This window comes from Mauremys mutica, chromosome 14, assembly GCF_020497125.1.
Source record: "Mauremys mutica isolate MM-2020 ecotype Southern chromosome 14, ASM2049712v1, whole genome shotgun sequence".
NCBI classification, from domain to species: domain Eukaryota; kingdom Metazoa; phylum Chordata; order Testudines; family Geoemydidae; genus Mauremys; species Mauremys mutica.
The window spans coordinates 20,176,122-20,188,643 of NC_059085.1; the positions used below are offsets into that span (position 1 = coordinate 20,176,122).

The 12,522-nt window shown below is 37.7% G+C and overlaps 1 protein-coding gene across 1 annotated transcript in view; it reads right to left on the minus strand.

The window, feature by feature from the left end:
- Window positions 1-12,522, minus strand: part of ADCY7 (adenylate cyclase 7) — a 124,666-nt gene that overhangs the window by 50,048 nt on the left and 62,096 nt on the right. The window contains exons 2-4 of the mRNA XM_044987589.1: window positions 8,289-8,830; window positions 6,886-7,095; window positions 4,431-4,595 (exon numbers count right to left, since the gene is read on the minus strand). Of these exons, the coding sequence (XP_044843524.1) occupies window positions 4,431-4,595; window positions 6,886-7,095; window positions 8,289-8,450 (537 nt within the window). The 5' untranslated portion in view covers window positions 8,451-8,830. The remainder of the gene's footprint in view (window positions 1-4,430; window positions 4,596-6,885; window positions 7,096-8,288; window positions 8,831-12,522) is intronic.

Consider the following 12,522-nt stretch of genomic DNA (forward strand, 5'->3'; position numbering starts at 1 on the left):
ATAGGAACAAAGGAAGAGTAACTTTCAGAGACTATAAGAGAATTGTGTTAATAAGGATGCTGTGTGCTATGATCACCCAGTATTTCCAATTTATAACAACAATTTCAATACTAAAATAGGCCAAAAGCTACAGCCCCGGCCGCTGCTGCCCCCACCCCCACCCCCCATCCCCCATCCATATAAAGGGGCAATGTTAAGGGAATTAAAGCTCCAGTTGCAGTGAAGTCACTTTGTAGTTACTTGCACTGAGAACGAAAATATTGTATTTGGTGTTTGTTTGCTTTCGTCCTAAAACAATTAGAAATGTTGGGTTCAAAATGTTTGATATATTGAGTATAGGTAGGGCATAGTGTTAGCAATGTTTTAAACAAGTGCTTGGATTTTATTACATCAGTCTCAAAATCTGAAATCTAGCCCAAAGTAAAACACCAATTAAGCTACATTATTTCACTCCCCAGCCCATTATAAGTGGGATTTTCAAAAGCACGCAGCATGACTTAACATTGCTCCCGTTAGGCCAACACTGAGCCCACCCTCCATGTATACCACCCCCCACCAAAGATATGCTTCCTACTTAAAGAAAAAACAAAACATGAACATGCAATTACTGTTCCACTTCAGTGTAAACCTCCTGAGCTGCCTGAGACAGCCTCTCTCCCTATGAACATTGCCACAGTTGCAGTCTGCAGGGCCACTAAACTCCCCTTGAAATAATAGAGAAGAGTCTGCTGGAAGGCTGTTCTCCATAAGAGTTCTGGGCCTCTCAAATGCCCTTCGATCCCTGCTCTGAAACAGTCTGGATTTACTGAGTGCCAGGCAGCACTGTAGTGCCGCTGTAGCATGTCAAGTGTAGACAAGGCCTGAGACACCTGAAATCACTAGCCACTTCTGAAAACATATGCCAAGTACAGTTAGTGAAGTCATTTAGATTAGACTCTGATTCCATTACTATGGGAGCTTTTAATACACAGGAGCTGCCCTGGGCTGTGATTAGTGTATTGAAAACAGATCTACTGCTAACAATGGAATGAGTATCAAATGTTAGAAAGAGCAGTGACCTCACTCTACAGCAAGCATTTGTCTGGGAAGGAAATAAGATTGTCATGAGTTACCTCATTTACTGAGACATGACATGCATGCATAAAATATGCAGAGAGCCTCAATCACAGTGCTTGCCCTCCTTATTCTAGCTATTTATCTTTTTTTCAAAGTGAAAGGAAAGACTGGTGGTGGCGCCTGCCAAATGATTGTGGAAACTCACTGACAAGGTGGGGCTGGTACATACCGTATGCTGTTAGGAACTGTCAGATTGCTATCTCTCCCCTCCACCCCCTCCCACCCACCCAACCCCCTCACCACCACCAACCCAGCAGTTTAGGGAACACACATCTTTTCCCTCACCTTCCAAGACAGACACATGCACACCCTCTCTCTTTTATTCTGGCACTTAATCAAAAATACACTATAAAATATTTCTGCTCCTCCTGGTGAGGGAAAGAAGTGGTGCTAAGCGCTAGCTTTCTCCTGAGTAAGTTGAAGCAAATTCAGGTTTGTGTTTTGCATTCTCTTTAATTACAGTAGAGGGATCATGTGCAGCTGCAGGGCTACATTTCAGTACCTTTGTTCCAAAACTGTGACAGGACAGTAGATTCATGGCTTTGGAATGGAAAGAAAGTGGCTGGGAAGGAGTGCACTAATAGGTGTTTTCACTGTTGGATAAGGATGCCCCCAAATTAGTTATATTCACTTCAAGTCCTTGAATGAAGACCACTAGTATTACTGACATAGTGATTTAACCATACAAAGTACAAATGGGAAGAAATATATTTTTATCATCAATTCAGTTTCATAATGTGTGATGCATGTTCTTGTAAACAAGCCTGATATCTAAAGTACTCGTCATCCACAAGGCAAATAAATTGAAGGAAACTGTAGTAAGTGTTTTCATATTGTTCCCTAAGACATGTAAAATGACTGTTACAGCTAAGAGAAAAGAGCTCGTCAATTTCCAAAATGCCTTTGGCCTGACCTCCGCTCCCCTTCCACCACTCGTGCAAAATCCCCACCAGGCTCATGTGTTTCATGAGTGGGGGGGAAATACAGCAAATACCGATCAAAAAACTTTTCCTTTAGAAGTAACAGACCATCCCTTCCTTTAGTAACTGAAAATATCCTAAATGACAGCCCCATAAAGACTTAATTTATCTTTCAATAGAGGATGACTGTGCTAAACTTAAATAGTGGTGTCCCTTTGACAATAAAATAGTCAAAAGGTTACAGCATTAGGTCATTCCACCAATAATTAATGTTTCTCCCTGATGTGAGAGGCAATAGAAAATCTAATTATTTTTAAATGCAATAATTAAACTAGGATGATGTGCTTAGAATCCTAACAAAACTGCTGGTATTGGACTGTGCTAATCAAGTTTAAATTAAATTAAATTAAAAGAGGCAAAAAGAAAATTTGCATAAAGTAGCAATGGAGGTTAGGGGGAGAGAGACTATAATCTAACAATGTTTGTTTGTGGAAATTAAAACATAATCATGATACATGAAAACATATTGCAGCTGTAAGAGACAAGATCACAGGGAAAAAACTGATAAGCATAGCTGAGGCAGATTGCAAACAAAAAGATTGTTTCCTTAAAAGAAGATCCCCAGAAGGACAGCTGCAAATCACAGATGTCATGGTATAACTACATTAGATTACCTGAGGATAATTTAATATCTTGTATATATTTATTACTACATACTTATTTCATCTGGTAATTTACTGCTTCTCATTTTAATGTGTTATATGAGTTAGCTCTCTCATGGAAAATATCTCGGGAAATTCTAGAATTTCACGAGTTATCTTTATGAAAAAACAAAAAAAAAGTTATTTGCAGGATGAAACATATCATAATATTATCAGTTTTTTAAATCATGGTTCTACCTTTTGGCTACAGGTTTATTTTTTGTCTTATAGTCAAATGGGTCCACTTACTATACTATAGTATTCTATACTATACAGCCAATCACATATAGTATTGAGTGCTAATATTCTATTCTACTGTTCTTATACTGCATTCATCACCATTGTATCAGAGTGACTTCCAGTAGTTTATTAAGTAATGTGACTAATATATGGCACACGTTTATTCAACAAATTGCAATTTCTTTTTGGAGAAGCATGCAACATGAGGACAGTGATTCATGAACTCCCCATTTCTGCTGAGTGATCTAGATCAGGGCTTCTCAAACTTCATTGCTCCACAACCCCTTTCTGACAACAAAAATTACTACACAACCTCAGGATGGGGGACTGAAGCCAGAGCCCGCCCATGCCCTGCCACCTTGGGCAGAGGGACAAACCCAGTAACCAAGAGCTTCAGCCCCAGGCAGGAGGGCCTGTAACCTGAGCCCCATCACCCAGGGCTGAAGTCCTGGGGCTTCAGCCCGAAGCAGTGGGGCTCAGGCTTCAGCTTCTGCCCCGGCAAGTCTAAAGCCACACCTGGCGACCCCACTAAAACAGGGTCATGACCCACTTTGGGGTCTTGACCCACAGTTTGAGAACCACTGATATAGATACAATTTTATCACAAAAAGGTACCGCATTCAGTTTTAGGGGATTTGTTCCAGTCACTAATAAAAACATTTCATTAATTCAAAAAGGGAATTTCATTTGATAGACTTATTCTGCTACTAAATACGCTCCAGTAACTAGGATTTTTTTAATGTAAAATCTTCCATGAAGGCTGCAGCATAGTTTCTAAAACCATGGAATGAATGCAACTAAACTGCACATAAAGTTGCACTTTTCCTATCTCCCAAGAGTCTATGATCAAAGACACCTTAAACATTAAGCTTTTTCTTAATAGTCTGGAAATCATAATGCTAACAGAAATACCTTTAATTATTTTTAAAAATTCTATTCTTAATGTTGTCCCAAGATTATTTTTTTAAATTTGTTGTCCCTTTCATTTTCTGTCTCCTCATTTGTATTGAAAATAGATATGTATCATATATAAAAAGTAAGTATTTATCAATGGGTGTCATTTGCGTGCAAAGGAAGGCATGTTACATTTTAAATAATACAGCGCCGCTGCTGTAGCGCTACAGTATAGGCACTACCTACACCAGTGGGCGGGCTTCTCCCAGTGCCGTAGGTAATCCACCGCCCTGAGAGGCGACAGCTAGGTAATGGAAGAATTCTTCTGTCAACCTAGCGCTGTCTACACTGGGGGTTACATCAGCATAGCTATGTCTCTGAGGGGTGTGGATTTTTTCACGTAGCTATACCGAAGTTAATTCCTTGTGTACGAGGTGGACCCAAATCCTTGAACTATGTGGAAGCTTGCATCCATATCTGAACTTTGCAGTTTGTTCCCAACTCTAATGGACATGCTGCCTAAGACATTTGAATATTCTAACAAATAGCATTTCCTTACCTGAAACGTAGTGAGTTGTTGACCTGGCTCAGGATATAGTGTCACTGCAATGCTTAGGGCTACAATATGGGACACTGCAGAAAGGATGCTGATGATGACAGCATCTCTCATCCCAAAGGGTAACATGGTATAAACTGTGAAGATTATGAACAGGAAGAATGGCACCTTCAAAAAGAAAAAGGGGAAATCTGTTATTAGGTGCCAGCAGAGCAAGAGGGGAAACAAGCATCCTGACTTTTCTTCAGGCTGCATCCTCTAGCATTAACATTTCAATGGAACAATTAAAATCACAAGGAGTGTAGTGTTCATAAAAGCTTTGAGGAAACTGGATAAAGTTATAATATGAATGTAGCCAAACCAGTTACTTAAAGAGGACACGACCCTTAATTTGTCTCATTCTCCTTTGGTAAAGTAGCAGATATACTGCAGACATTATAACCACAGATATGACATGACACAACTTACATCTGAATTAAGTACCAAGAACAGTCCAAAGCAAGGATGGAGCTATCTCCTTTCATTTCAAATTTCGCAAGTGCTTTAAGTTCTTATTATAATGTTAATATCAACAGCTTGCGTGTGTTTATTTGCTTGATATTTTATTGACCTTAAAACCAAATAATCCTTCATGGAGTTGATACAACAGAGTAATCACTACTGCATATAAACATACATTTGAAGGCACAGTTAAAGAGTTTACAAATGTCCATTGGCCCGCTAAAGCATAATGGTTCAGAAAGCGCTATTAAAGTCTATCATTAAATTCATATTTATGGACTTCTGTTGTAGCCTATGGTACCTATATATATATATATATATATATATATATATATATGGGGCCTCATAACACTTGAGTCAAGTACTGTGACAGACACACTGCAAGACTGCCCACTCAGCTCTCCCGCTTCATTTCAACCCCAGCTTCCTGCTGTGTCCAGACATCAGCCTCCTTTGGGGAGATTCTCACCCATGGCAAATGCTAAATACCATATATCAGAGGGGTAGCCGTGTTAGTCTGGATCTGTAAAAGCAACAAAGAATCCTGTGGCACCTTATAGACTAACAGACGTTTTGCAGCATGAGCTTTCGTGGGTGAATACATCTTGCATCTGAAGAAGTGGGTATTCACCCACGAAAGCTCATGCTGCAAAACGTCTGTTAGTCTATAAGGTGCCACAGGATTCTTTGTTGCTAAATACCATATGACGGTTTTGTAACATGGACAAACGGAGACCAGATAAGAAAACACACAAGCTTCACTTGTGACCAAAGTCACATCGGAAAGTTAAAGGCAGAAAAATCCAGCTGACCTCCTATAATATGGTCTTCACATTAAAAAAAAAAAAAAAAGTCAAAGGTATCAGCTCACATTATGTTTTGCAACATTTAAAGAAGCAAAGCCAGATCTTTGTTCAGTTATAGGAGTGAAAAAAACAACAACCCTGAACAAGTAACATGTCTAAGGTGAGATTTCCGCCCCCCCATAAATTTTGTATTAAAATTTCACTACTAAATAGAATGATTTTGAAGGCCAAGTCTCACCAGAGGGAATTTAAGCAATAAACCTGGGGATCTATGGCTTTATAGTATACATGCTGCTACCTTTAACTGTTGTATAGCTGCAATAGCTGAAGTCTGCAGTCAACATATCACTGTGCTGGCCAGCAGTCATAGTGGAAATCCATTCTGATTGTCTAGTAGATAATTTCTAATTTTCATTATTCAGAAAGGGATGGACAGAATGGGAAGGGTCAGTATAATTAGATAAAAAGTAATTTTTCTTTTCTTAAAAACTGTTCCACTTACACTATCAGAGCTTAGGAGGAGTTTCCTACAGGTTATGACTTTTTGGATTCATAAAATTGTCAGTTTTCTGGTCAGAGATACCAAGTAATCAACTCCAGCCGCACCCAGCAATGCCAGGATGCATCATTAGTTCTTATTGTTCACTTCACCCTCTCTACTTGATTTATAAACACTTTCACTAGGCACACCCAGCTATAGAGTTCTTTAAAAAATTACTTGAACACCACTTTGTAATCAGGATCCTAATCAGCACCCTATCAAAACACTGAAAATTATTAAAGAAATAATTTACTTTTAAGGTACATTCATGACAAGTAATATTTTTATTTGGGTAATTTAAATTAAAAGCCTAAGGCCAAGATCTTACAAAGACTTCAGCACATGTTTAATTTTACACACTGTGTGGTGTAGTACCAGTGAAGTCAATGTGACGATGCTGAACTTTAAGCAGTGTATGCACATAAGTCTTTGCAGGATCAGGGACAGACAGAGTTAACAAAAAGTGTTATCCTATAATCCAATATAACTGGTTTGGGGAAGAAGTAAATCTAAAACTAATGCAATAAATATTATATAATTAAAATGTTAAGAACAAATATATACCGATTACCACTTCTAAATGTAAGTGCATCGAACAGGAAATACATACCTGTTCCCATGCATAGAATGAAGAGGTAGCTCCCCTTCCAAAAACTGACACGTATCCTATGGTCAGGAAGCAGATCCAAATCAAAATCCCAAATAATTTCAGCCATCTCCGAAATAAGGATTCAATGCATACAAGCAAGTACATGACTGCAAATATTACAAAAGCAGTACATACTGTAATAATGAAAGCAAGATGATGATGTGATTCCGGCTAAAAGCAAAACAAAAGTCTTATATTAGTACTGAACGTTCCTTTTAATAAGCACAAAACCTAATTGTGTGTCTAATGTCACCCATGCAGCTATGATGTCACCATATTACATTAGAGATAAAAAGCTATTCCTACAGCAATGTCTATTCAGATGTACTTTCTGTCATGTTATAAGTGGGACCATGCATGTTTTCAGAATCCCAGGAACAGGAAAATCCCTATTCAAACTAAAAGAAAAAACACCCCAACTTATTTCTGCAATTTCACCTGCTAATATTGGGGAATGCCATCCATTACACTAACATTTTTTTATTAATATCTAATACAGAGCATAGTTTTTCTATTAAATTATGTTAAAAGTGAAGAAAATTGTTAAGTCATTACTACTGTTCTTTGTAAGAACAGCGAGGGAGGGAGAGCGTGATTAGCAAAATTCAGGATGAACTTCCCTCTAGAAGTACCATAAATCATGGGTACACTGTCTAGGTCCTCAGTTCTGAACACCTGATTCAATCTGCACTCGAAGAGGAGTGTAAAAAAGTGACAGGGAGGATTTACCAGCCCTTTTATAACCATCTTTACAACCAGCTCCTATTCCTTTTTACCACCTGTGAATTTGACTCTTTGGTTCTATTTAAGAAAAGCAGACACTCCTTCCAAACCCTACGTCTATTTCCTTCATTAGCCAGCAAATGATTCTGGTAGCCTGTTCACATATAGATTTTGGCACAATATATTTTTCCTAACCCCCACAAGCAGTAATTTCCTAAACCTGGATCTGTCACATAGCAAAGTGATCCCACTCCCGGCTAACTTCACAATTTTACTGTTTCCATCCCAAAGGAGTTTCCATAATAGTTTTTTCCAAATAATTAAACTCTAAAAACTGCTGCCTACAAAATCCATCACAAGAATTCATAACCAAGGAACCCATATGTTATTTCACCTTTTAGTTTGCTGTACTTTTAAAAACATTCATATTCTTGAATCTGAAGTTAGAATTTACACACACACACAAAATGCTGGTAACTCCCATGGACACAACTACCACTAACCTGAAGTAAGGGTTACACTTTTCTAGCCCAATGAAACTTTTGCCCAGTGAGTTTTTGTGAGCTTTGATACAAGTTCCTTCTTACCTCACACAATGTACAGTACAAACCGAGAACCCTGGTTATACTCACTTGGTAGACAAAGAATATTATAATTAGTGTAATACAGAAAGTAATTGCAATGAAGAGCAGCAGGAGAAGAAGCGGGTGCTGCTGGCTCGTGTAGCGGTACTTCTCATAAAGTGGATCTGTTATCTTGCAGTCTTCATTTTCATTAAAGAAGTATTTGCCCTTAGCTGGCATTTTATTCCAGTTTGACTTTGACTTCTCTCTCAGTTCCCAGTGATGACAACGAAGCAAAAATAAATCTGTCCTTCTTTGAAGAGCACTTCTGTCTTCTAAGGTAGCCCTTGGTTCTGACTTGCTTGACCACACTGAGTGACTCACATTCTGCACTTGCGCTTCTCCTCATGAGCATAAAGTTCAGATCTCAATATAAATGAGAGGGAAGAGCCCTCCTCTGCAGAGCCACATCCTACCCTTCAGCAGCTCCATGCAAGTTTTTTCTAAATTGATTGATACTTGTGCTGCTGCTGTCAAGGTTTTATTTTGCAACAATCATTTTAACTCCATTCCACAAGCTGTCAGCAATTCCCTCCGAGTGCTGTTTCATGGGATAAACTCTGTGGAGAGAAAGCATGATTAAAAATTAGGCTTCAGTTAAGTGGATGCATTTTTGCCTGAGAAAAGTATATTCTTTAACCTCACTGTAAATAACCTTTAACAAGGGGACAAAAAATATTCCTTGGCCATGAGAATTAGGCATAACAGTACTTTCTGTTTAACATAACATACAAACTCTAAAGCAGTGGTTCTCAAATGGTGACCCATGGAGCACTTGCTAAAGCTAGACATATTGCACTGGCTCATCTTTTTCTAGCTATTGAAACACTTAAAAGAGCTAAAAATATATTAAATACTTTTCTAATGGTACATTTTCACATGAGCAATTGGGGCAGTTGCCACAGGCACATTATGCAGTTGCGAATGGCGGGGGGAGATGGTCCAAGCAATCAAAAATGGCAAGAGAGGTGACGAACACTAAGTAAAAGTTTGCTACCCCTCCCCCACCTCTAATAAAAGCTTAATTCCAGTCTAATCTTGAAACTGACTGTAAATATAGACATGCAGAATCCTTCTGAGATTGAAACAGGCAGAATAAATTGAGCAGTGCAGTGGAATACTACTCATGCATATTTAATATTTTGATAGGCTAACAGATTTGACTTTGATGTTCAGTTGCAAAAGGATTTTAACTATATAACAGAATTATGTTCATGGTCATACTAAAAATGAGGAACATAATATATTCAAGTTTAAAAACTGGCTGTTTAAAGCCAAAACAATGTCTGAATTCTCGTCTGTACCCCAAATTATTATTCCCCACCCAAAACTAACAAAACAGGCCCTTCCAAGGATCAGATTACTAATTTTCCAAAAACACTTTCATGATTTCTTTGCAGAGAGTTGCCCCATTTTACAAGTCTGAATGACGTATTTAAAGATGTGGGCATAAATCACGGTACATCACTTAGATAGCAGAAAGAGCACAAATAAGGAAAGCACACAATCCCTTTGGGCAGGATTTTGCCACCCTTACAATAAGTGATATCTTACTCCTCTAGCAGTCCCAGTGAAATAGATTTAACAGCTTGTGGAGGAAGCAACTACTCAATATAAGAGTGATGGTCCTTTGAAAACAGTACTTTAAAATATTCCTAATCAGCGCTAAGAACTGATTTCAGTTCTTGCTAATTGAAGGATCCAATCCTGCATTCTGACTCAGGCAAAATTCCCTGGAACCTTAAATATGTAATAGTTTATTCAGACCGAAGAAGCTTTGTTTCTTCTTGTTCAAAGCAACAGGCCATACTAGATTATCAGTTTTTAAGGACAACTCCCCTGAATCAATGGAAATTTCTGCCTAAAACTGACAGTATGATATGGCCCAACGCATATAGACAATTTCATTTTTATTCACAATATCTTGTTGGCGTTCCATTGATTTTGCAACATAATAAAAAAACCCTAATTTAAATTTTCTTTAAATTAAATTTACCTCCTTAAAAATATGAAACAAAAAATAAAAGAGGAAAATAAAGTACAGGCTGTCAAAACCAAAACCTACTACATTAATATTTAAAGCACAGATTTGTTTAAAAACAGAAACCAAAAAACTATAGCTCCTAGTTCTTTCAAATCTAACTTATACTATTTCTCTGGCAACAGCCATGTTAAGGTAACAATGAACATTAAGGGATAAATTACACTGTTAACTAGTAATGACTGATGATTTTCAAATAGCAGCTTGAATATACCGTAGTTCATTCAATGACAGGGGAGACTTTTTTAAAAGGAGCCAGTGAAGTGTGAAAAACTGGATTTCAAAAAATGTTTTATTAGGACTTGATAAAATAATTACAGCTTCCTTACTGTTAGATTACCATCACCATGGAGTTCTAATCTTGGCTTTTCTCCCAAAAGGTATGGCCTGATAACAAGAAAACTTGCCGAAAAGCCAACTTAGATCAGTTACTCTCAAGTGACAAACTGTTTAACCACATGCAGACACAGTAGACACATGGCAACTGGAGATGGTACTGGGGCTTTTTTTAAACCATACCAAATGATTTAGACGACAACAATATAACCAAATTCTAGAACGTTACCCATTGGAAAATTAACAAGTGAATTTTCCAGACATTAGCCTCAGGTGAAAGCAGAAGGCCCAATCCTGCAATTGTAGCAAGTATGAAACTCCCGTTTACAAACACATTGAGCGCTTGCCCACAACATTCTGTAAATCTGCATTACTTACAAAACAAGAGACAAGGTAGAAGAACAGAATATACTGGATTGTGAATTGTTGCTGAATTTAAAAAAAAAAGTGATTCCTATCAAACATCATAAAACAACAACGTTTATACACACACTTTGCAAACGAAAGGAAGTCATTTTTAGGAAAAAAACAAATTACATTTATTAACTGTAATTGTCAAAACCTGGTTTACCATAAGGGACAAGTTTTAAAAAGCCTCCTGCACTTTACCTGTGAAATTAGTAACCTCACAGATACCCATTTGCATATACACATTGGTCCATTTGCAAGTTCTGTGGCTGTAGTTTAGAAGGCATCTTTCAAAATCAAACTGAAGGGGGGCAGGGAACAGATTTTGTATATATGCACACGATGCCACATTTCACTCTCTCATAGTGGTAATATAAATCTGTAAATGCACGTCTACTTTTCGTTGAGCTACCAAATAAATACTGATAGCAAAACTAGTTTTGAGACTAAACTGATATGGGTAATTCAGCACTGAGTCTTGTGCCTTGCCCCTGCCCTCCTTTAGTATTGTCAAAGAAAGACAATTTATCAGGCCAAATATTTCGAAATATGGTAACAGATTTTTTTCAACACAAGAGAGTAGATACAAGTACATTTATGAGTCACACAATTGTTAGAAATGCAATATACATTTACTCCAATATGCCTTCTCCAACAATAGTTTATACTGTATTTCTCAGTGGAAGGTGACAATTCCTATAATGGAGATGACAGAAATTTCCCATACAATGTGTTCTGAACTGCTAGTGATCAGTTTATGATCTGAAGCTTGAGTACAGATAGCCCTGGTTGTTTTTAACTCCTGCTAGCATACTGCAGATACTATTTGTATTCATGTGCCTCTAAACCCCACCCCACCCCACCCCCTTTTTAAAAAAAAATCTGCTTGGTTACATGCTTTGATAAAACGCGCTCTGAACAGCGAACATGACTGAGAGATTGTACACACTGTGAAAAAGTTCTATCATTTTTACATTTTCTTCTCTCTCTTCTAATGTTAAGCAACTAATGTCAACTTTTTTACAAACAGATATCTGTTAAAATTTCCAGTATAAGTCTGATGATTCAGAACACTACAGCTGACGTGGAATGAACAATATTATTAATACACACTCACTACAGGTACATGCAATAAATTAATTTTACTGAACAGACAGATTGTGGAATTGGGGCTGTAAAGAACTATCAAAATAAGCCGTTTTATTGTACAATAATCACAGTAATTACTGCAGTGTCTGAGGAAATAGTACACAAACACTGCTGTAATGACCCATACATAATCCTTTATAGGTACCACTCTAGTCAGAGTGGCTTGTATTTCACAGTAAATTTTGAGGGAGGTTTCTCCCATTCACAGATGTTGAATTTGTGCAGATAATTATAGTGAACACTAAGATTCTACTCAACAAAAATAAAAGTAATGAGTTGTTGATCTAGCATTATTCATCCCAATTTCAGCCCTGACAC